Source organism: Podarcis raffonei, chromosome 1 (genome assembly GCF_027172205.1).
Source record: "Podarcis raffonei isolate rPodRaf1 chromosome 1, rPodRaf1.pri, whole genome shotgun sequence".
In the NCBI taxonomy this organism is placed as follows: Eukaryota; Metazoa; Chordata; class Lepidosauria; order Squamata; family Lacertidae; genus Podarcis; species Podarcis raffonei.
Window position 1 is genome coordinate 9199129 of NC_070602.1, and position 24510 is coordinate 9223638.

General features: G+C 44.3%; 1 protein-coding gene across 5 annotated transcripts in view; it reads left to right on the forward strand.

The window, feature by feature from the left end:
- SLC38A6 (solute carrier family 38 member 6) overlaps nt 1-24510 on the forward strand; it is a 61153-nt gene that overhangs the window by 14058 nt on the left and 22585 nt on the right. For 4 of the 5 annotated variants that reach the window (XM_053403213.1, XM_053402887.1, XM_053403036.1 and 1 more), the window contains exons 4-6: nt 3540-3592; nt 4400-4439; nt 20282-20360. In XM_053403213.1, the coding sequence (XP_053259188.1) occupies nt 3540-3592; nt 4400-4439; nt 20282-20360 (172 nt within the window). Of the gene's footprint in view, nt 1-2092; nt 2194-3539; nt 3593-4399; nt 4440-20281; nt 20361-24510 lie in introns of all 5 variants that reach the window. The other variant, XM_053403123.1, reaches the window with a different exon arrangement.

A 24510-nucleotide genomic window follows, 5' to 3' on the forward strand; every position in this document is an offset into this window, starting at 1 on the left:
TTGTAAGCTAATCTAATAATAATAATAATAATAATAATAATAATAATAATAATAATAATAATAAAAATAAAAATAAAAATAATAATAAAATTTATTTATACCCCGCCCTCCCCAGCCAAGGCCAGGCTCAGGGCGTTTAACAACCAATAATAAAAACAAGTTGAATGAATAAAACTTATAAACAAGATTAAAATACAACATTAAAACATTAAAGCATTAAAATGCAGCCTCATCACGGGAGGAAAAAATAACTAACTAAATAAATAAATCTACTATTTATTTATCTACAAACAGACACAAGTAAAAGTGAAAGTACATTACAAAGTACATACAGCGGAAGAGATAAGACTGTCTTCCGTTTCCCACACTCTTCTCAGATAGGCATGTGATTTACACCAATCACAAATGCCGCATCGGAGGAGTGAAATTGCTAACGGGGATGCAAATCTCTTTCCCCAGTCTTGTCATCAATCATATGACAGGTAGAGGGGGCAGCAACCTTTTCTCCTCCTCAGCTGATTTGCATGGATCTACTAAGGAGGGGAGCTGTGAGCAGAGGCAGATTTAGGGTATCGCGATGTTCCATTACACTGGGCATTGAGCCTAGGGGGCGCCGCAACTATGGCAGTATGTTTCTGAGCACAATTCAAAGTGTTGGTGCTGACCTTTAAAGCCCTAAACGGCCTCGGTCCTGTATACCTGAAGGAGCGTCTCCACCCCCATCATCCAGCCCGGACACTGAGGTCCAGCACTGAGGGCCTTCTGGCGGTTCCCTCATTGCGAGAAGTGAGGTTACAGGGAACTAGGCAGAGGGCCTTCTCGTTAGTGACGCCCGCCCTGTGGAACGCCCTCCTAGCAGATGTCAAGGCAATAAACAACTATTTTACTTTTAAAAGACAACTGAAGCCCTGTTTAGGGAAGTTTTTAATGTCTGATGCTGTATTGTTTTTAATATTCTGTTGGAAGCCGCCCAGAGTGGCTGGAGAAACCCAGCCAGATGGGCAGGGTATAAATAATAAATTATTATTATTATGGCGTAGTGGATTGAGCAGAGTGAGAGGCGGGGTGCGCGCACCAAATTTTGGCCTTGTACAGGGCACCACTGAGATTTGAAAGACCACAGTCGACCCCTGCTATGAGCCTGTGTGTTCCCCTGCACATGCAAAAGCATGTGTTCAAGAGTGTGGGTGCCACACTTCCTAGTGGCATGTGGCCCCAGAGAGTTAACAACGGGTGCATGTGGCCCCCGGATCATAAAAGATTAGCCACCTGTGCCTTAAAGCATGATGTGAATGCATGTAGTATTCCTTGTTGACTTTCACATTGTCTTGCCTGCATTTGCATCAGGGACATGAGTGAAAAGAGGCTTGAGTCAGTGTCATCTCCATAATTATTATTCCAACTCATAAACCTACCTCCCAACCTTCTGAATGCAAGATTTCCAGTACAGTGGTACCTTGGTTCTCAAACTTAATCCGTTCCGGAAGTCCATTCCAAAACCAAAGCGTTCCAAAACCAAGGCACGCTTTCCCATAGAAAGTAACGCAACATGGATTAATCCGTTCCAGACTTTTAAAAACAACCCCTGAAACAGCAATTTAACATGAATTTTACTATCTAACGAGACCATTGATCCATAAAATGGAAGCAATAAACAATGTACTGCAGTCACACAATCAGTCAGTCAGTAGCTGAACTGGGTTCCACACAGTCATAATAACAAAACAAAAAAGAGCCACAAAAACACAAAATAAATAGCAAAACCATACAGACCTCAGCGTAGCACTCAAAATGGAAGTGTAGCATTCAAATCGGAAGCGTAACACTAAAAACGGAGCATGTTTGGCTTCCGGAAAAAGTTCGCAAACTGGAACACTTACTTCCGGGTTTGTAGCATTTGGGTTCCAAGTTGTTTGAGTTCCAAGGTGTTTGAGAACAAAGGTACCACTCTATACTTGGGCCACAGTCTCTTCTGTCACGTCACTTGCATGTTTATTTCCTGACTCCTCTCTCTGCCTTTTTCTGATGAGGGGGGTTCATGTTGTGAGAAAACTTTTCTTCTCTCTTTCCTTGTTCCTTTTGTTCGCCGTAGCGGTCTCTGGTCAATCTCTGGCCTTCTCTGATTCTTCTCCGAGGCTGCTGCTCCTAGTCTTCCACTTCCTCTTGGCCTGCACTCTTAAATGTTGGACAGAGGTAGGGTCCGATTGTTACATTTTTTTTATTTTGAGGTTATTATTTAAGGATATTATTCCATAAAACTGGCCAAGTCTTTTTTTTAATGTCAACAGTTAGAATGCAATAAGCAAATGTTAAAATCATGACAAGAACAGCAAGTCGGTATTAAGGCAAGCACAGACTTGTCTGGAAAAAATAATGAATATGATGGACCCAAAAAAGAGATAGAAGATGCAAGATGGTTGATTAAATTCTGGCAGAATGAGCAGAGAATACTGTAGCAGAAGACCCTTGAGCAGAAAGTGAGCTTCTTTGGCGCCTAAATCTTTTTGGGAACTCATGGCAAAAAGGATTAGCTAGGACATTGAGCAGTAGTTGATCTCCACCTTTTTACACCCACTGTGATTATTTTTGGGGGAGGGCAGTATCGAGATGTAAAATAAGATGGCACCTTTCATTGGGTCACTTCCGTTGGTACAGGAGTACCCAACCTTTGAGCTATGCAGGAGTCTTCATTGTGCCAAAGAGTTTTATGGAATGCAGAATCTCACACACTTTTGCACTAACAGGTTGTGCATGTCCCTCTTGTTTAAGAGAATGTTTGTTTCCATTGTGCAGCAATTTTCTGTATCATGCCAACTGCATTTTCCCATTAATCTGCTCCCAAATATGTAATATGCTAGTTTCTGTGATGCAGAAAAATAATGAAATAAAAACCTAGATCGTTACAGTGGTACCTTGTGTTAAAAACGCTTCCGGTTGCGGGCCGCAGAAAACCTGGAAGTACCGGAAAGGGTTATTTCCGGGTTTCGTCGCTCGTGCATGCGCAGAAGCGCCAAATCGTGTCACGCGCATGCGCAGACACGGCGCTGCGGGTTACGAACGGTGTGGGTTGTGGATGTGCCTCCATCACGGATTACGTCCGCAACCCGAGGTTCCACTGTATTTTGATTGATTGTATTCAGCAATTCTAATTTCTCTTTTTATAAACACAAAGGGCATGATTCAGTAATTCCAGCAAAGTTCAGCATTAAGAGAGAGATGTATGTGCTTTATGTTCATATTTAAATCAGTGAGACTTAAAATAGCTTAATTTTGGCTAGATTTAATATTTGGCAATTAACTGTAATTTCACCAGTAATGCAGCACCCACAAAATTAGCATTTTTGGGCACACTCCATGACTACCTTAATTAACCCCACAAAACTTTTCCCATCTGCATTTCTAAGTCCTTGTGCTTTTTTGATGGAAGAAGCACATATTAGATTTATAACCATATGATTTGTACTTGATATGCATGCATAAATCATGCATATAATTTTCCAGTAAATATTAATGTGGAATTATTTGTTTCCTTCTAACAGCTGTTACTTCTTATGAAGATCTCGGTCTCTTCGCATTTGGCTCACCTGGAAAGGTAGTTTCCAAACTCTCCTTTATCTCCTTTTGGTTTTGTTATTGCTCATTTTTAAGAGAGAAAAGTCCATCATCACTTGGAGGGATGTAGCATGTAGGATATCTAGCTATGGCTGTTGCTCTCTTAGGTAAAAAGGTAAAGGTAAAAGACCCCTGGACAGTTAAGTCCTTTCAAAGGCGACTATGGGGTGCTGCGCTCATCTTGCTTTCAGGCCGATGGAGCTGGCATTTGTCCACAGACAGCTTTCTGGGTCATGTGGCCAGCATGACTAAACCGCTTCTGGCGCAGCAGAACACTGTGACGGAAACCAGCGTGCACGGAAACACCATTTACCTTCCCGCCACAGCGGTACCTATTTATCTACTTGCACTGGTATGCTTTTGAACTGCTAGGTTAGCAGGAGCTGAGACAGAGCAATGGGAGCTCACCCCATCACGGGGATTTGAACCGCCGACCTTCCGATCGGCAAGCCCGAGAGGCTTAGTGGTTTAGACCACAGCGCCACCCGCTTGGGGACTGTTGTATGATATTTCATGAATCACATGAGATTGTTCTTACATGGTTTCCAAGCATTATGCCCAAGTCAGAACTTACTTCATTGACTCTTTTCACTTCCTTTTTAATAAAAGATTAGCGACAGTAGGGATGGTTAGCTTTTACAGCCTTCTTCTCTACAGTACCATATGGGCACCCAGCACCTCCCCTTGTAACATTCATTTAATGACTTCTGCTCCTTTTTTGTTATAGACATAGTCTGGTGGAGAATAACATTTCTGCTTTTCCTAACATCATCTACTGTTTTTGTAGGTTCTTGTGGCCAGCACAATCGTTATACAGAATGTTGGAGGTAAGAAATGTTAAGCTACAATAATTATTAACACTGAGGATCTTTCAGAGCTGTCTTGAGAACAATTATATAGTAATTTGATCTAGTTATGGTCAACTGCTTTGTCTCCTTGAATGTCTTTTATCGTCCCATCCTTCCAGTCATGGTCTAGTTATTCTACATATGAAAACTGGGCTTGAAATTGTTTCTATGTCCTTAAATTTGTGGACACCTCTGTTAGAGATCATAGATATATTTATAGATATATTTACCTGCCTAGGAAAGGCTGTTGTAGCTTTGGGACCAAGCACCACATACGAGAGTTGCTGAGTGGCGTAATTATACTGTGACTGCATAAATTTGACTCACGCTGCCCAGTGACTGCTCTTTTTATAAACATACTTGAGAACTAGGTCGCTTGCTTTCATAATTCAATTTAGTGTCCTTTGTAGAACAAGCTATGTTTTAAAGTGTAATAAACTCTTGCTATTAACTCCAGGCAGGAGTATGAACACTCTAATCCCAATGACCGAGTATTATTTATTCATACCGGTTTGGGGTGACGTTACGTAGTGAGAAACAAATTTTTTAATTTCCTTTCCTATTTGACTGCACCTCTAAATAAATGTCATTAAACAAGTTGGGTCTAAGCAGTGAAGGGTCTGCCAGACCCAGGACCCATTATAAGAGTGTGCTGGTCAAAGGAAATTTGAGTCTTATTTTCTTCTCCTTCCAACAGTTCATAACCTTGTATGTGTGTCACTTTTAATAAAACTCCCCCGAGAAACCCTAGAGGCCTGAGCTATTGCACACTGGGTGTTATCAAACTACTTATTCTGTCCTCAACAATAACACTGGCTGTCAGAAAGCAAAGACTTATCTGCCAAGAACTCCCATTCTGATTAATTCAAGAAGCAGCATTTGCACTTGGAAAATATTATTTCAAGCTTTTAAATACCACTAGATGGAAATTTCCATGTTCCTTCAGCATTCGGTGCTTTTGTTCCGCTTTCTTTCCATAGGAGTACACACATTTCTCTTGCAAAGTGTGGGTATTGCACCTCCCACCACCACCGCAAAATTAACCTGTTCTAAAGTCACCGCAAAAGGATAATTTGCATGGTTCCCATGTTACATGGACAGTATTGCTTTCCTTTGTACGTAGCTAATGACATCTGTGGACAGTGCAAACATGCCAGTAAGGTACAACATAACTGCATTTTTGCTAAATAGGCCAACCAATCAGAACATTGCACAGCCAGGTGGAGAGGTGGCTTATGGACTGTGAAATGGGCCGGTCAACCATTATTCTGCATAAGGAGCTAAGCAGTGGTGGTGCTGTTACAGGTTTCTAAAATTGTCAATGCTGTGATTAAATAGATTGGCAAGCAGGGCTATTTTGTGTCAGTATTCACTAGTACAGAGTACTGGCACCTTTTTTTTGCATCCATTTTGTGCTGGTACCCACGGCAGTCGTATCAAAATATGAGTATCATAACCTAATTTTGTTTTTAACCCCCCTCCCCCAAAGCACTTATCAGCAGCAGGTTCAGAACAATTAAGTTCTATTTCACATGATGCATAACTGATTTGTAGAACTCACTGCCACAAGATCTGGTGATGACTTCTGGATAAGGTGGCTGGATTAAACAGAACATACAACATCGATCTGTCAATGGTTTTTGGCTTTTAAATAACATGCTGGGGGCAAAAAATGGGAGAGGGTTGCTGCATTTGTAGCTGGCTTAAGGGAGTTCCTAGAGACATCAGCCGGGCTGTTGTTATAAGCAGGATGCTGAATTGGGTGAGCTTCCTGACTTATATCCAGCTGTGCACGTGGTGTTTCACTTGTGGAATGGGATATTCCCCCTCTTCTCCTCCCAATGCATGCCCCCAAAATCTGCCCTGGAAGGTCTCCCAGGCCTCTGAAGCAGATTTTGAGGGTGTTTGGGGATGTCTGAAATTAAAAGACGCCTGCTTCTTGGGAGAAAAGCAATGACAAACCTAGACAGCATCTTAAAAAGCAGAAACATCACCTTGCCAACAAAGATCCGTATAGTTAAAGGTATGGTTTTCCCAGTACAGTGGTACCTCAGGTTAAGTACTTAATTCGTTCCGGAGGTCCGTACTTAACCTGAAACTCTTCTTAACCTGAAGCACCACTTTAGCTAATGGGGCCTCCTGCTGCCGCCGCGCTGCCGGAGCACGATTTCTGTTCTCATCCTTGAGCAAAGTTCTTAACCTGAAGCACTATTTCTGGGTTAGCGGAGTCTGTAACCTGAAGCGTATGTAACCTGAAGTGTATGTAACCTGAGGTACCACTGTAGTGATGTATGGAAGTGAGAGCTGGACCATAAAGAAGGCTGATCGCCGAAGAACTGATGCTTTTGAATTGTGGTACTGGAGGAGACCCTTGAGAGTCCCATGGACTGCAAGAAGATCAAACCTATCCATTCTGAAGGAAATCAGCCCTGAGTGCTCACTGGAAGGACAGATCCTGAAGCTGAGGCTCCAGTAATTTGGCCGCCTCATGAGAAGAGAATAATCCCTGGAAAAGACCCTGATGTTGGGAAAGATGGAGGGCACAAGGAGAAGGGGACGATGGAGAACGAGATGGTGGGACAGTGTTCTCTAAGCTACCAGCATGAGTTTGACCAAACTGCAGGAGGCAGTGGAAGACAGGAGTGCCTGGCGTGCTCTGGTCCATGGGGTCATGAAGAGTCGGACACGACTAAACAACTACAACAACAACAAGGGGCTGTCCGGGGAAGAAAAGGAAGTCGCTTAAGTGAAACAGCAGCCTTGGATACAGCCCTCTGACCAGATTTTGTCTTGTGTAGCAGTTAACTTGGTTTTACATTTTTCTTTCTTTTTTGATTGTAAACGCTTGCAAATTTTTTAAAAAAGAGGCTGGAAGGAAAAAGAACAATTTCAGATTTGATATAATTTCCTACTAGACATTTGCACGAAGGAAGTGTAATGGGTACACCTGTGAACCTTTTTGGTGAGGGCAACCTTTCGGAAACCGGCTCTGAGAACCTGCATGTTCCCTGGAAACCAGAAATGCATTGCGTGAGAGCCCTTGCCAGACCCCTCTCGATCCTTTCGAAGCCAGGAAAAATCCCGCAGGCAGAAGTGCTGGGTCCCTTCCCACTTTCCTCTTGTTTTCTCTTACTGGTTATTTACTGCCGCTTCCTCGTCAAAAGTTTGGAGATTGTTAAAAGATGGAACGATGAGAAGAGCTAAGCAGATAGCAAACAGAGCTAGAACGAAAATGGGGGCTGAGAAGTTGGGAGCTGCTTTCCTGCGGCAGCCCATTACACTGCAATGTCCTGCATATACAAATATAAATCGATATTTGAGTTACTACAGAGCAGGGATTCTGAAATCCTAATGTGGAGAAATGGTTGTTCCTGTTGTTAAACAATTGGAAGGCAGAAACCACCCAGCGATGTTCCAGTAGATCCTAGTTTACCTTCTGCTCAGAAGCAACTGCAGCAGTCACTACAGAAGGGATTTAGCAGAGTCACTGTTGTTGTTTAGTCGTTTAGTCGTGTCTGACTATTCGTGACCCCATGGACTAGAGCACGCAACATTAAAAAAACTAAGATCATGGCCACTGGTCCCATCACCTCCTGGCAAATAGAAGGGGAAGAAATGGAGGCAGTGAGAGATTTTACTTTCTTGGGCTCCATGATCACTGCAGATGGGGACAGCAGTCATGAAATTAAAAGACGCCTGCTTCTTGGGAGAAAAGCGATGACAAACCTAGACAGCATGTTAAAAAGCAGAGACATCACCTTGCCAACAAAGTTCCATATGGTTAAAGCTATGGTTTTCACAGTAGTGATGTATGGAAGTGAAAGCTGGACCATAAAAAAGGCTGACCGCCGAAGAATTGATGCTTTTGAATTCTGGTGCTGGAGGGACTGCAAGAAGATCCAACCTATCCATTCTGAAGGAAATCAGCCCTGAGTGCTCACTGGAAGGACAGGTCCTGAAGCTGAGGCTCCACTACTTTGGCCACCTCATGAGAAGAGAAGACTCCCTGGAAAAGACCCTGATGTTGGGAAAGATGGCGGGCACAAGGAGAAGGGGACGACAGAGGACAACAAGCACTTAATATTGTTCCATTTTTACCAGGCCATTTAAAAGGGAGCATGGGTGTGCAAGGCTACCTGCAGAGCCTTTGGTCTCTAGGCCTTAGACATGATTAAGGATCTGCCGTCCAGCTTTTCAAGATTCCTTCCACGTAGGAAGAAACCAAAGGTGGCTTGGATTAGGAGCTGCATGTGTTTATTTCTCTGAGAAGAGGATAAGAAAAAGTCCCAGGTACACTTGAGAACATTTCGTTCCCTCGGTGCTGTTGTCACTCCATCTGGTGGTCATTTGAAGTAGAGCTGCATCTGGAAAGAGCTGGAGCCAAGCTCTTGTGATTTTCTCTCTCGAAGGAAGGCAACAAAAAATAACAAACAAGCAAAAATTAGAGAGCAGTGTGAATCCTGACCTTGGGGGAGAGGGGATTATCTTAAAACCTATTGTACTAGGTTCACGCTTAATTTTATTTGCAAGTCTGTAATTAGTCTAATCTGTATTTCCTCTGCAGCAATCTAGAGAGCAGCTTTTCTGCTTTGCAGAACCTTTTCTTTTTATGGTTTTAGCCTTTTAACTCTGAATTCTTTGTGCAGCCAGGGTTTATGTAGCTGTTTGGTGAAGGGGAGTCATTTTATTTCACTTCTGAATCCCTTTCAGTGAGGCATTCTGAAGCAGTTTACAATATAAAAACATATATAAAGCAGGTACGTATCTAAAAACAGCCAAAGCAATTGCATATATGAAAACAAAAACAAAACAAAACCCCCAATGAGAATATGTACAGTGGATGCTTGGGTTGCGAACGTGATCCGTGCAGGATGCACGCTTGCAACCCACAGCATTCGCAACCCGCATTTGCACATGTGCGGGTTGCGATTCGGCGCTTCTGCACATGCGCAAAGTGCAGTTTAGTGCTTCTGGGCATGTGCGACCGCCGAAACCTGGAAGTAACCTGCTCTGGTACTTCCGGGTTTCGGCAGTCTGCAGCCCGAAAAAATGCAACCTGAAGCGGCTGTAACCCGAGGTATGACTGTATTTAAAAAGCTGTTTAGAAAGGACCCAGACAGCTTATGCAAATTTGTGCCGGCATCTAGGAGTTCAAAATTATGTTTCTGCCATTTCACTTTTTTTTTACCCACCCCTCCTGAAACATCTGCACTAGTGTATGGGTCTGTCCTGGGGAAAGTGGCCAAGTTACATTGACTTGGAAGCGGTCAGTCTGCTGTGGAGGATTTGTAGAACAGTTGGCATATTGCAGCAACATAACTCCAGAGTAATCGTTGCCTCAACAAGCTTTTCTCCTGCATAAGTGTCTCAGATTGGTGGCATGGGAAGGAAGGAGCCTCCCTGCTACAGATAGGGGACTTCTGTCAGATTTGGCCCTGAAAGGGTGATGGAGAGGACAGAAGCCAAGTCCTTTTGACACCTTCACTCAGATCCTTAAAGGTCTTTGACTAAACCAGGTCAGATTTCTGATTGTGTGCAGGGAGCTGTGCTATTGCATACTCCCTCACCTCCTTTTCTTTTGTAAAAAGGAGTGTAGGACAGATTTGTAAATATCCACTTGCCAGGTTGCCTGTGGTGAGATTTGCCATAATGGCAAGTAGGGAAGCTTTTGTAAATTGGGTACATTTCCTTCCTGCCTGTCCCCTTCCCATTAATGTAATGTAAACTACCATCTGCATTACATCTTGAGAGTCCCATGGACTGCAAGAAGATCAAACGCATCCATTCTTAAGGAAATCAGCCCTGAGTGCTCACTGGAAGGACAGATCATGAAGCTGAGGCTCCAGTACTTTGGCCACCTCATGAGAAGAGAAGACTCCCTGGAGAAGACACTGATGCTGGGAAAGATGGAGGGCACAAGGAGAAGGGGGCGACAGAGGACGAGATGGTTGGATAGTGTTTTCGAGGTTACCAGCATGAGTCTGACCAAACTGCGGGAGGTAGTGGAGGACAGAGGTGCCTGGCGTGCTCTGGTCCATGGGGTCACGAAGAGTTGGACACGACTAAACAACAACAACAACAACAACAACAAACTACCATCTGAGGACAAGTAGATTAGCAAATTTTATGCAAGATTGCTACAGGATCAAGTGGGGGAACGGCACAAAAAATGTTGTGTGTACCTAAAATATTTTTTTATCTTTATAAACTTCGATTATCTGCAAAGGATGACATGGGGCAATCTCTGCACAGATCACAGACTCCTGGATGCCATGGAGAAAATATTTTTTTTTGTATTCGTGTGTGCACAGTGTGCTTCAAAAAGTGCTAATCCAAGGAATTAGAAAGGCAAATACAGGGAAGGAAGCCAGAAATATATAGCTTCTTCTCTCACCACAGTACATACTTTCCAAACATGTTTGAAATAAGCAGACACCTAAAGTGGGAGCAAATTTCCTGCCAAGCGGCATCCATTTCTTGGTAAAGATCTGCCTAAATTAATCTTTTAAGTGACTTCTGTATTTGCTGCAAGTGTAGATTGTTTACAGAGGGATTTGGACTAATTTGAGTGCTCACCCCTTCAGCAGCTTATGTTTGGCCTGAAAGCTAATTACCCTTATTGTTTTAAATTGACGATTTCCAGCTCTGCTTTAATTAAAGGCAGGCTTGCGATCTCCAGTCCTAGTTGAACAATTCAGGCCCATTAAGGTCAATTGCGTTTTATTTTTATAATTAAGGCAATAGTCCAGGATTTTTATTTTGAAAAAAAATTAAGGACAGGAAGGCCTTTCCAAAAGAGAAACAATGAATGTGCCTGCGGGTTGTGTCATTCCATCCATATATATTGACTAGCAGGAATGCATAGAGGAAATAATGCGAGAAGGAATGGGCTTAATAAAAAGCAGCACTTCTGAGCTCGTAATCTAACTGGGCTTGGATCAGCCACTTTTATAATTAATTCATAGTGTTTTCCCACTGCAAATTGGTGCCCTGTGGTGTTAAAATCATCTCTTCTTTTGCCAATGTCAAGAGTACCTGCATCCTTGTATTGGGCTCCCTTAAATTTCCCTATCGTTCCCAGTAAGATTTCCAGCTTTTCATAACCATATGCACTGTCCATACTTTCATGAGGGTTTTTTTCTACACTTTTGGAAATTGTCTGAGCAAATTCCAACTAGTTCAGTTTCACAGGTGTGTGTTTGCGGAGCTGGGGGAGACTGGGCTGCAAAAAATAACAGCAAGAAGTATACTTTCCAAAAATGCCATGGAACCTGAACTAAGAAAGAACTTTATCTACAGGTTAAGGATGGCACCTTATAAATCAGTAAAGATGGTGCAATGGTACCTTGGTTCTCAAACTTAATCCGTTCCGGAAGTCCGTTCCGAAACCAAAGCATTCCAAAACCAAGGCGCGCTTTCCCATAGAAATTAGTGCAACATGGATTAATCCGTTCCAGACTTTTAAAAACAACCCCTAAAACAGCAATTTAACATGAATTTTACTCTCCAACGAGACCATTGATCCATAAAATGAAAGCAATAAACAATGTGCTGCAGTCGCACAACCAGTCAGTCAGTAGCTGAACTGGGTTCCACACAGTTAGAGTTACAAAAATGCAAAATAAATAGCAAAAACAGACAGACTTAACACTTAAAATGGAAATGTGGTGCTCAAATCGGATGCGTTACACTCAAAACGGAGCACGTTCGGCTTCCGGAAAAAGTTCACAAACCGGAACACTTACTTCCAGGTTTGCAGTGTTTGGGTTCCAAGTTGTTTCAGTACCAAGGTGTTTGAGAACCAAGGTACCACTGTATAAAGCTAAGATGTGGAACTTTGTTCCTGGAGAAGTGTGCCTTCAGTTTACAACTTTGGGCAAATGCTGAAGTCACATTTTTACCCTGGCTTTTGACACTTGAGATAGGTGTATGTCCCCCACTTTTTAAGTTGTTCGGTGCAATCGTTAAAGTAATTAGTTACCAAGGATGAAAGTGGTAGCCAAAAGGCATCTAGGTGGCCTAATCATTTTGACCTGCTGATGGCATGAATGGGACCCCCCCAAAAAATGTGCTGGCTTATGAAAGGCCTCCAAAGCTCTAGACCATGGGTAGTCAAACTAAGGCCCGGGGGCCGGATCCGGCCCAATCGCCTTCTAAATCCGGCCCGTGGACGGTCTGGGAATCAGCGTGTTTTTATATGAGTAGAATGTGTCCTTTTATTTAAAATGCATCTCTGGGTTATTTGTGGGGCATAGGAATTCGTCCATTTCCCCCCAAAATATAGTCCGGCCCCCCACAAGGTCTAAGGGACGGTGGACCGGCCCCCTTCTGAAAAAGTTCGCTGACCCCTGCTCTAGATACACAGTGAGATCTACATATGCTTCTTTGCTCCTGTGACCACCTGTCCCACAATCTGAGGCCAGGTAAACTTCAAACAAACCCAGGATCTGCAACAGTTCCCAGAGAGGCTTGGCCCACCTGTGAGGTTGGTGGGGACGGGATGTTAAACACAGCACCTGGCCAGGAGCTGTTGCAAATGATTCACCCAGTTGCAATATTATTGCAAAGCTGCTGTTATTGTTAACTGAATTTATATCCCACTGTTCCTCCTGAAGGAGCCCAGCAAGCCTCAGTTGCCTGTCTTGTACTTCAGGCTAGTGGATCACACGATTGGTAGATGCCTCTGCCTGTGTGATTTGTGGACTAGGACAAGCAAGTATCAGCCTCGCTTCCCCATCTGCAAAAAGAATTGTTATAACAGACTTGTTATAAGGGTAACCACAGTGAGGGCAAGGCACTTTGAAAATGAAAAATGCTGAGTAAGTGTTGATCAGTAGGGAAAATAGATTTCAGAAGTCGCCAAATGCACCCTCAGCCCATATGCATTTTTATAAAATGCTCTGTTAGCCTGTTCCATAAAGCCCCGTAAGGAAGACATGCGTCCTTCTTAATAACAGTGTCATGAACTGAACTGGTTGGGTAAGAACATCTAGCCAGAGGGGATGAGGTTCATTCTTTCCAACCACCGGATATTTCTAAGGGTGTCTTGCCAGCCCTTCAACAAGGGAAGGCTGATCCCATGAACTCTCTGACAACTCCCTAAGCTCACAAACACACATCCTCCTTTTGTCACCAAACCAATGGTTTGGCTCTGGTCTCTTGTCTGTGGACGGAGTGGTTAGGAAAAGTTGGAGCCTCTGGTTGCAAATCTTTAAAAACAAAACCCACCTTGTATGTGTGGAGTGGCACATTTTCTGTGATTTCTGAGATACTTGGAGATATTTCTATCTTTCTTTAGTGCTTTATTTCTTGCAAATCCTTGTTAATGATTTGGGGATTAGTTTGGGAAGCGATGTCTAAGTTGAATTTCTCTGCTCTTCGTTTCTTCTTCAGATACATGCCTTTAGAATCATTTCAGATATCTCTCAGGGTAAATCCTGACTGTTTCATACATTAAAAGGTAAAGGTAAAGGTACCCCTGCCCGTACAGGCCAGTCTTGACAGACTCTGGGGTTGTGCGCCCATCTCACTCAAGAGGCCGGGGGCCAGCGCTGTCCGCAGACACTTCCGGGTCACGTGGCCAGCGTGACAAAGCTGCTCTGGCGAGCCAGAGCCGCACACGGAAACGCCGTTTACCTTCCCGCCAGTAAGCGGTCCCTATTTATCTACTTGCACCCGGGAGTGCTTTCGAACTGCTAGGTTGCTAGGCGCCGAACAACGGGAGCGCACCCCGCCGCAGGGATTTGAACCGCCGACCTTTCGATCGGCAAGCCCTAGGCGCTGAGGCTTTTATCCACAGCGCTACCCGCGTCCCTGTTTCATACATTACTCAGGGCAAACACTGACTAAAGCAGCCTTCTCCATCCATGTTTTGGACTGAAATTCAATCCAGTCACTGGACTAAGGATACATTCAACAGGGAGCTGTGGGGAATTCTGACTCCCTATGATGCACATGCTTTTTCACATTCACACATTAAAAATAAAATAAAATAAAAACTCATTCACATTTTATTTGTCCTGCAGTTTAGCAGAGCAACAGCAGCAGGAAGCTGCCACATGGTCTCCTTAACACTCTGTTTGGTAATTTGTTGTTGCTGGCATCTTCTGTCTCAAGAGACTATGGAAGAGTGCACCTTTGGGGGTGAAGTCAAACGGATGGAAGGTTGCAGCGCCTGCTGTGGCTGTAGAGACCGATACGGAAGAGACATGTTTTGTTGCAGATGGGGCAGATGAAGGTGTTGGGTTGTGGTGCTGCAGATACACCATGGGGTTTCTTCTCTGCGCCCCCCAGTGGTCATTCCTTCTAGGAAACAGGCTTTTATCCAGAGTAATTCATTCTGTCAGTGCAAGGATTCATGCTGGTGCAATGGAACTCTGTGTGCACCCTGAATCTGTTCTGGGGGTTCCCCCAAACTTCCAGAGCATATTTGGGGAGTGTACAGGGTACGCACATTAGGAGGAGATTCTGTTGCGCAAATGTGAATCCTTGTGCTGACAAAATGAGTTAGGCGGATGCGGCCCAAAGTTTTTTTAAATTTCCAGTTGCGTTTCTTCCATTTCAGTTCTAATTTGTCATTGTTACGGCAGGTAGCAAGCAGCCATAGCTTAGTGCAGGCATAGGCAAACTCGGCTCTCCAGATGTTTTGGGACTACAACTCCCATCATCCCTGACCACTCGTCCTGTTAGCTAGGGATGATGGGAGTTGTAGTCCCAAAACAACTGGAGGGCCGAGTTTGCGTATGCCTGGCTTAGTGCCTTTCTACAGAGTCTGGCAGTGGCTGAACAATGTGACCCATGAACTAGCTCCCACTAAGAGCCTCTCCAGTAACGGCAAATGAATATCATTTGTGTGGTTACTTATTGCGGTAGCACAACCTCACAGACCTTTCCTCCTCCTTTCTGGCCAATGTCATGTGATCGTTTTTCTGAGTTGCTCCCAGTCTCAGCTAGGATTCCACATACATGGCAGGGTCCGGCCACCTGCAATACAGAGTGTGGGGTGGAAAGAGACCATTGGGCACCCGCAGCTTTCTCTGTTAGTCTTTCTGGGTGGTTACAGTAGTGCACTGATGGGTCCAAAGAGTGCCTCAGTGCTTCTGGAACTTGGACAAGGCATCTAAAACTGCAACACTTTGGAATGACTGGAGAGGGTGAAGGTTGCACTTAGTGGCTTTGTCTTCCGGTCAAGTGTCTCCAGTTTCAAAAGTGCAAAAACAATTTGCCTATGATAAGCTGATTACCACATGAGTGAGTCACCGGAGGACTGTCTGCATCTCCGCTGGGATAATGTGTGTTATTTCATGGGAGTTGCGCAGGAAGCCCAACCCCATGAACAGCAAACATTTCAGTATTTAGTTTTAGTATTTAGTATTCTAAATAGCAAATGGGAAGGCAGGCCTTCTGGCCTTGAACCACATTGGGGAACAAGAAGTTAGACAAGTCTATAGGGTACCATGTTGGGCATAGTGATTGGTTGACTCCTGCCCACTTCAGGATTGGTAAATTTATTCAAAATTGCTAGGAGCGAAGTGCAACGGGCCTAACATTTGAATGCACCAATTGCAGACTCTGGGAGGGAGGAAAGGAACAGGGTGTTGGGCTTTCTGTGGCTTTAGGGCCTTTACTTCCACCAAGACTGGGCTATTGGATGTATGTATGCCGCATGTGGTGCTGTGGGTTAAACCACAGAGCCTAGAACTTGCCGATCAGAAGGTCAGCGGTTCGAATCCCCGCGACGGGGTGAGCTCCCGTTGCTCGGTCTCTGCTCCTCCCAACCTAGCAGTTCGAAAGCACGTCAAAGTGCAAGTAGATAAATAGGTACCGCTCCAGCGGGAAGGTAAACAGCGTTTCCATGTGCTGCTCTGGTTCGCCAGAAGCGGCTTAGTCATGCTGGCCCCATGACCCGGAAGCTGTACTCCGGTTCCCTCGGCCAATAAAGCGAGATGAGCGCCGCAACCCCAGAGTCGGCCACGACTGGACCTAATGGACAGGGGTCCCTTTACCTTTACCTTTATGCCGCATGTGAAGGCTGCTTAAAATTTCCCAGGTTCCTCTTGCAAGCATTAATTCACTTTCCCCGCTTGCACCACAAGGATACAGACCAGAAACTGATTCCCCTAACAGCCCTGCAACGTGGGAGAGTAGTCACATGAGTCTGGCATCTGATAGGGAAATATGGGGCACTTTTTTGTTTGCAGATCCACCAAGAAATGTCAGGGATCTGCAGGGAGCAGGGCAGTTTGATACATGAGAACTGACTGCAGACCAGACCAAGAGGCTACTCTGCCCAGCGCTCTTGTCTCCAGCAGCAACCAAATGCCCCAGCAATGCCCACATGCTGGCATCTTTTGTGTAAAATTCCTGTCTAAGAGCCATGCGGAAAGGAAGGGCTGTAAATCAGTTTTAAGCGTCTCTAAGCAGGAGCTAATTTCTGCCGTTAGTACTCCATCATTGATAAATTGAGTTATGTGGCTGTGGAAAGGCATACAAGGAAGTTCTCTGACCACAGTTCAGCTGACAACTAGTAATGCAGGTCTAACAATAGATGTAATGTGCTGCTTTTTTAAGCACTGCCATGGTAGCTAACTCTGCAACTGTGCGCATCGCAATTTGTGCCTGTAAACCAGGGGTCAGCAAATGTTTTCAGTAGGGGCCCGATCCACTGTCCCTCGGACCTTGTGGGGGGCTGGACCAGTGGCGTAGTGTGGGGGGTGCAGGGGGGGCCGGGCGCAACATCTGGGGGGGCGCTAATCTAGTGGAAGAGACTCGAGTGCTAAAATCCACAGGTTAGGGGGCGCAAATTACTTGCCTTGCCCCGGGTGCTGACAACCCACGCTACACCACTGGGCTGAACTATATTTTGAAAAAAAATATTGAACAAATTCCTATGCCACACAAATAACCCAGAGATGTGTTTTAAATAAAAGCACACATTCTACTCATGTAAAAACACACTGTTTCCTGGACCGTCCGCGGGTCAGATTTAGAAGGCGATTGGGCTGGATCTGGCCCCCGGGCCCTAGTTTGCCTACCCATGCTATAAACACTTCAAGTACATGCAGACCTTGTGCTTCCCCTTTAATTCAGTGCTTTAAGTGGCTGCACAGTGGCTGATTTTTTATTCTTCCAATAGCTATTACTATTATTTGGTGGTGGCTTTTATGTGAAAGCCCTCTTCAGTGCTCAGCATTTTGTGGTGGTGGTGGGGGACCAACCCCATAGCTTAACCTTTTAAACTCAGGGATAAAGCACACGTCTGAATTGTACTGTTTTCTCACGAGCTGCCAAAAGAGAGATTTCTATCTTACGGAAGCTTCAGGGTAGAAATAGATTCACTGAGCTTCGAGTCCATTTTCCTTATGACCTAGAGGAAGAAAAGGAACAGCATATAAGGGGAAGAGAGGGTGCTAATTTCATTTTAGTTTTTGTATAAAAGCTCTCGAATGTAGCACAGGGGATCGGGTCTCTCTCTGGAGCATGGTATTCAAAGGAGTAGTGCTGCCATTTAGGAAACAAAAAGAGTCAATCAAACAACAAAGGATAAAAATGATCAAATGGTTAGCCAGAGGCTAAAATAAATGCATGAGAAAGAGTGACACATTGTATATTAGCAAGAAATCTGAGCTGGAAATTAGTTGAAGGTTGGGGTTTTTGTGTGATTTAACCGATGTGACTTTTAAAAAACAATTGTGAAAGAGATAAATGCCTGATCTCTCAATTCCAGATGTGCAAAACGGGCATGAGAGAAATTTTAAGTTTCGATACAGAAGAAGTTTGAATTTCTTTGCAAGAGATTTTTTTAAAAAAAGGAAAAGGGAAAAAAAATCTCCTTTATATTCATTGGCACCTATTGGTTACCATCAGAAAGTACAGCATCGTTATTACTGTCCTGCAGTCATGCTGGTGGTTTTCAAATTACATGACCTTATAACACTCCATCAAATTTCCTTTTAAAAAAGGAATAAAATTGGAGACACCAAATAAAATGTCTCCCCATGCCTTAGTCAACAGGGAAGGCCAGCGTCGATTGGAAAAACCTGAGTATCTCAATACAAAGAAGTGAATGTTTCCTTATTTAGTGACCTCACAACTGTTTTTAATTTAACCTTGCTGTAGGTACATGCCACTCTGGATTAATGCAATTCACTTTTCTTTATGGAGGCCACATTCCTCCGCTTGAAAAATTGTAATTTTAACTGTTTCAGGGCTGCAGCATTCTGCAGTTAACTTTCTACTCCTTTTTTGTGATTGATACGAATAACAAACTTACAGAAATGTGTTGCATTTTTATGTTTTCTTGCGGGGGGGAAATGCACTTCAGTGAATTAGTTGGGAATACCTTTCTGGTTATTTAAAAGAATGTAGGTGGGGGTTTTTTTCAGAGCAAGGTGCAGAACAGAATTCAATAATAAATGGTGCGGGATACAAATCGAATCGTTTTGATGTGTGCAATTAATCGCCCTATACCTGGAGGTCTCAGAGCGGTTCACAGAAAAGATCAACCTAAAAACCACAATATATATATAATCGAAATAAAAACAACAACCCAATAACACCCCCCCAAAAGCCACATTTTATAGGATTTCAATCAGATCAACCAAAGGCCTGGTTAAAAAGGAACGCTTTTGCCTGGTGCCTAAAGGTGTATAATGAAGGCGCCAGGCGAACTTCCCTGGGGAGAGCATTCCACAGACGGGGAGCCACTGCAGAGAAGACCCTGTTCTCATGTTGCCACCCTCTGGACCTCTCGAGGAGAAGGCACATGAAGAAGGGCCTCAGAAGATGATCTCAGGGTCTGGGTAGGTTCATATGGAAAGAGGCGGTCCTTGAGGTATTGTGGTCCTAAGTAGTTTAAGGCTTTATAGGTAAAAACCAGCACTTTGAATTGGGCCCAGAAACTAATTGGTAGCCATTGCAGTTGGACCAGGATCGGTGTAATATGCTCAAACCGTCTTGCTCCAGTGAGCAATCTGGTCACTAGTAAATTTATTATGAGGACAGGTAGGGCAGAGAGAAGACCTCTTTTGCAGCATCCTCATCCTCCCCACCAAACCCAGTGGTCAAGACTGCTTCACCCAACGCAGGGGTCTCCTTTTGCCTCTGCCTCAGCAGTGTCTCATCGCCAGTTCCCACCCCACCCCCTTCCATAAGAGTATAGAGCACCATGACACTTGCATGGGAGAAAGTAATGAAGGAAAAGGAAGAGGTTAGCCTGCTCTCTCTTTCAGGTATCCCTGACTCTCCAAGTTGTACACTGGGATAACATGGAATGAAATCGCCCCCGTTTTTTTCCTTTGTGTGAAGGTAAAGGAACCTTTGACCATTAGGTCCAGTTGTGGCCGACTCGGGGGTTGCGGCGCTCATCTCGCTTTATTGGCCGAGGGCCCCGGCATTTGTCCACAGACAGCTTCTGGGTCATGTGGCCAGCGTGACTAAGCTGCTTCTGGCGAACCAGAGCAGCGCATGGAAACGCCGTTTACTTTCCCACCTATTTATCTACTTGCACTTTGATGTGCTTTCGAACTGCTAGGTTGGCAGGAGCAGAGACCGAGCAACGGGAGCTCACCCCGTTGCGGGGATTCGAACCGCCAACCTTCTGATCGGCAAGTCCTAGGCTCTGTGGTTTAACCCACAGCGCCACCCGCTTCCCTTCCTTTGTGTAAGGTCCCCCCAATTCTAATGAACCCACTGCAGTACTTATGAAATAACATTTGTACGAGTTTTTCACCAGAATATAAGAAAGGGACAAATGCTAATTGCACTTTGCCTAGAGATGTCGAGTTTCTAACTCAACCAATGCCTGTTTTCTTATTTCTCAGCCATGTCAACCTATCTTTTCATTGTTAAGTCCGAACTTCCTGGGGCCATTGCAGGATTCCTTAGCGGAGACCACAGCGGGTAAGGAGAAACGTAAAAGCATCCTACGAGGGCAAGCAAAGGCATTTCTTCTTAAACATAGGGGCCACGATGCTTCCCACTGTTCTCCAGGTGAAAGAGAGAGAGACGGGACCTTGCAGATTCCTGCACCTGTGCAATGCAGATGTGTGCTACTGTTCAAAAGTGTAATTCATTACTGATTGCTCCCATAGTGATTAATAGGAGCCTGAAAATCATAACTTGCTGTCAGCATATTTACATCTGCAGCTCACACAAAAATAGTTGTTTCTTCTTTGTGCCAAATGCGGAATACTTCTTCAGAAAAGCTTACACAGTCAGCAGAACCAAGTGGCAACACATTTCTTGGATTGCAGATTTTCTGGCTGCAAATGGAAGGTTTTCATGCACAAATACACACACGTCTCTGCACATAGAAAGTTGGAATGTTGAGGTGAAGGCCATGCTGAAGTGCTACCTTTCCGTGTTTAGAAAGTTTCTGAATTGTGGGTCTTTCAAATATTCTTGCTTTTTCTGAAGTGGTGCACTCCATGCAAAGCTTTAGCAACTGATTCTGCTTGTTATATAAATTGCAGCTGAACTGGGTTTTAACAGCAGCTATACTGAAGCCAAGTCTCCCACTGCCCTGCCTACTTGATTGTCAGTACTGTATTCCATTGATTTAACCTCCCCCTTTCAACCCCCCCCCCAATTCTGGAAAATTGGGTTTTCTAACAAGAGGTCTGAGGCAACTCTGCCTTAGGTAAAGGGACCCCTGACCATTAGGTCCAGTCGTGACCGACTCTGGGGTTGTGGCACTCGTCTCGCTTTATTGGCCAAGGGAGCCGGCGTACAGCTTCCGGGTCATGTGGCCATTATGACTAAGCTGCTTCTGGCGAACCAGAGCAGTGCACCGAAATGCCGTTTACCTTCCCACCGGAGTGGTACCTATTTATCTACTTGCACTTTGACGTGCTTTCGAACTGCTAGGCTGGCAGGAGCAGGGACCGAGCAACGGGAACTCACCAACCTTCTGATTGGCAAGTCTTAGGCTCTGTGGTTTAACGCACAGCGCCACCCACCTCCCTAACTCTGCCTTAGGCCACATTAATACCACACATGTGAAGTATTATGCTACGACTTTAAACGGTCACGGCTTTCCCCAAAGAATTCTGGGAGTTGTAGTTTGTTAAAGGCGCTGAGAGTTGTTAGGAGGCCCGTCTTCCCCTCACAGAACTACAATTCCCAGAGGTCCTTGTGAAGAGGGATTGATTGTTAAACCACTCTGGGAACTGTACCTCTTTGAGGGAAATAGAGGCCTCCTTTAGTGGAAGCCATGTTTAAAGTAGTGCTTCAAATGGATGGTGTGAGTGTGGTTATAATCAGTTGCACTTTAGATGAATTTTCAAACTCCACCTAGAAGCAGCCAAACAGATTCCTTGGTCATGTGGTGTCGTTCCCAAGTTGCAAATCACCATTTACTTTTACACGTGTGACGTTTTCACAAGGTGCTTTAACTGCCTAATTTTTGCACAAGAAAATACTTTAGAATATATTTTTTCACACGGTAGGATCCAGTATTACCTTACTAAGACAGGCTAGTTTCCTATGGGTTTCTGTCACTTGTAAAATCCACTTTGTGCCAATGAAATCACACCAAACTTATAGCATGAGAATCAGGCCTCTGCCTGAGCCCTGAAACATTTAAACTGCCGCTGTCATGTTACCATGTTAACATATTTTTTCTAACCACAAAGCAAAATCTGGCAGTTAGTGAAATTTTAAATATTTTTGTTTTCGCTGAGTAGTTATTGGACTTGTCTTTGGGAAACGTGCCAGTTTTCATATTTGTTTTATAATTCCTCCAATTTGGCTGTGCAGCTGCATTCACTTCATCTTTAGATCTGACTCAAAACTTCTTTTTTTAAAAAAATTGTGGTTCAGCTTGCTGAGAAAAATGTTCCAACATTTGAATAGCTTGTTCTTGTTTTGAATAGACTGGAGTTGCCCCTGCTCCTACAATAACTCCAGGGCGTCCTTTGCCTGTCTTTTCAATCTCCTGGTTTCCATGAATTCGAACTCTTAGCACGAAACGTACTCCTTGAACTGTAGGTTAATCTACAACATTTTTAGTAGACCTTTTTTTCAAAAGCAAAAAAGGTGTTTTTGATTATGGGTGGAGGCAGCAGGGGGTCAGTTTTTTTATCTTAAGCGTTTGTTCCATTTTCATTATTCTCTCTCCCTAGTTTCTAGTCAAGTTTGGAAATAAAATAGGGCACAATCCACTAGCACTGGGTGATCCATGCTGTAAAAACAATTGGGATATTTCCCTCCTGATTACCTTTGCTAGCACTGGGGTTCAGCTCGTTGGTTGGGACCCACAAGTGCCCCAACCTAAGGTAGGTTGCAGCATGTACATCAGTATAGTTTGTTGGTTTACTTCTAGAACAAAGCAAGTATTGAGGGAGGCAGGTTTCCTGAACCTTTAATAGTTGTATAAAAGAGCAGTTCTAAACCTTGTCTGTATGGTAACCCACAAGTCCAAAATCACCTTGGGATGGCGACCCATAGATTAATTGTCACATGAATTCCTGAGTGTTAAAATGTAAATCTTGCTGGCATTCGATTGCGTGTGTCAACACACAGCGTTACAATCTGCCAGTGAAACAAAAAGTTGCATCATAGACCAGTTGCGGATTCCAAGCAACAATAATTTTGTGTTTCCTTATAAAGCCTGCAGCCCACTTTTGGGTCATGACCCATAGGTTGGGAAACACAGGCATAGAGTTTTGGCAGGGCTAGCCTTTTTCCATCCCTCTCTGACGAGCTCTTCTTCACAACTGCTAAAGGTGCAGGAATTGGTCCTATGTTAAGGCTGTTGTTTGAGATAAGTCACTGTGTCTGAAAAAGTCGAACTACCCTTCTCTGTAGGATTTGTTTGCAGCTGCTGTACTGGAAGGAAAAGAGAGTTGTGGAGAGTGCTGGAGACTCGGGTGGGTTATATGAGTGGTAAATGGTGATGGGTGGTGCCCCAGTTTTGGAGGACCATGCCTCAATATTTGCCTAGTGACTACACTCTTCAGAATATTAAAACATTCTGAAAATGTCCCCTTTCCCCTTTTAAACACTCAGCCAATGATTTCAGGATCGCTAGGAACAGTATCTCAGCCATCAAATGCCTGGGTAAACCTTCTGAATGTCAGTAATGAGGGAGACAGACACATCTTGCCAGGGAGGGCATTCCGCAAATGGGGGAACCATCACTGAGAAGGCCCTGTCGCTGGTCCATGCCAACCAGGCAGCCCCCTCCCCGGCACTGGCACCAACAAGGCCTCACCTGCCAATCACAGGGTCCAAGATGGTTGGTATTGGTGCTCTTTTAGGTAATCGGTTCCTGGCTATTTAGGGCTTTACAAACTAGTACTAACACCTTGATCAGGGTCCATCTCACTGGCAATCCAGTGCAGTGCTTTCAGGACTGGTGAGACATGATCCCATCGGGCTTCCCCACTTCACATTTTTATTCCGTTTGTTTTGTTTTACAGATAATGATTTTCATTGCTGTTTTTAGGGGCTTTGTTAAAAAATGGAAGTCTCCTTCTGCACATGGATAAAAAAACATTTTAAGCTAAGGAAACCTGATATTTGACACGGCACTTTTTCAGAAGTAAAACTTCGCTCCTACAGCTAGAAAGCTTTGTGGTTTTTTTAGGGCATGCAAGAGCGAGAACCGCTTGCCCTCATCAGAGCCCTTTCCTTGTGTTTCAGTTACATTCAGTTCTAGGCATGCCTGCTCTGAGGACAGGCCATTCTGTTTCACCTGCATTGGTAGCGATTGGATCTATTCAGTGCAGAGACGGGATAGAATCCATCTTCTACTGGAGGCCGAATTGAAACCAGACATAGTTTCTAATGCAGTCTGTTTCAGAATCAGAAAGAGAGACAGCAGGCAGCCTTCTTTGTTGATGATGCTTTGAGCTCACAGGAGTTAATCTATTTCTCACAGCACACAGTTTGAGCATTTATGCTCTGCTTTTCACGGGACCTTAGACACACACCTCTTAGATCCGCATCTGCTTTGTTATCTGCCCACTCCAGCCAGGTGGGTACCAAGATGCTCTGGATAACTTCGTACTACACTTACAAACAGGAGCCACACGTAACATTGCTCAGG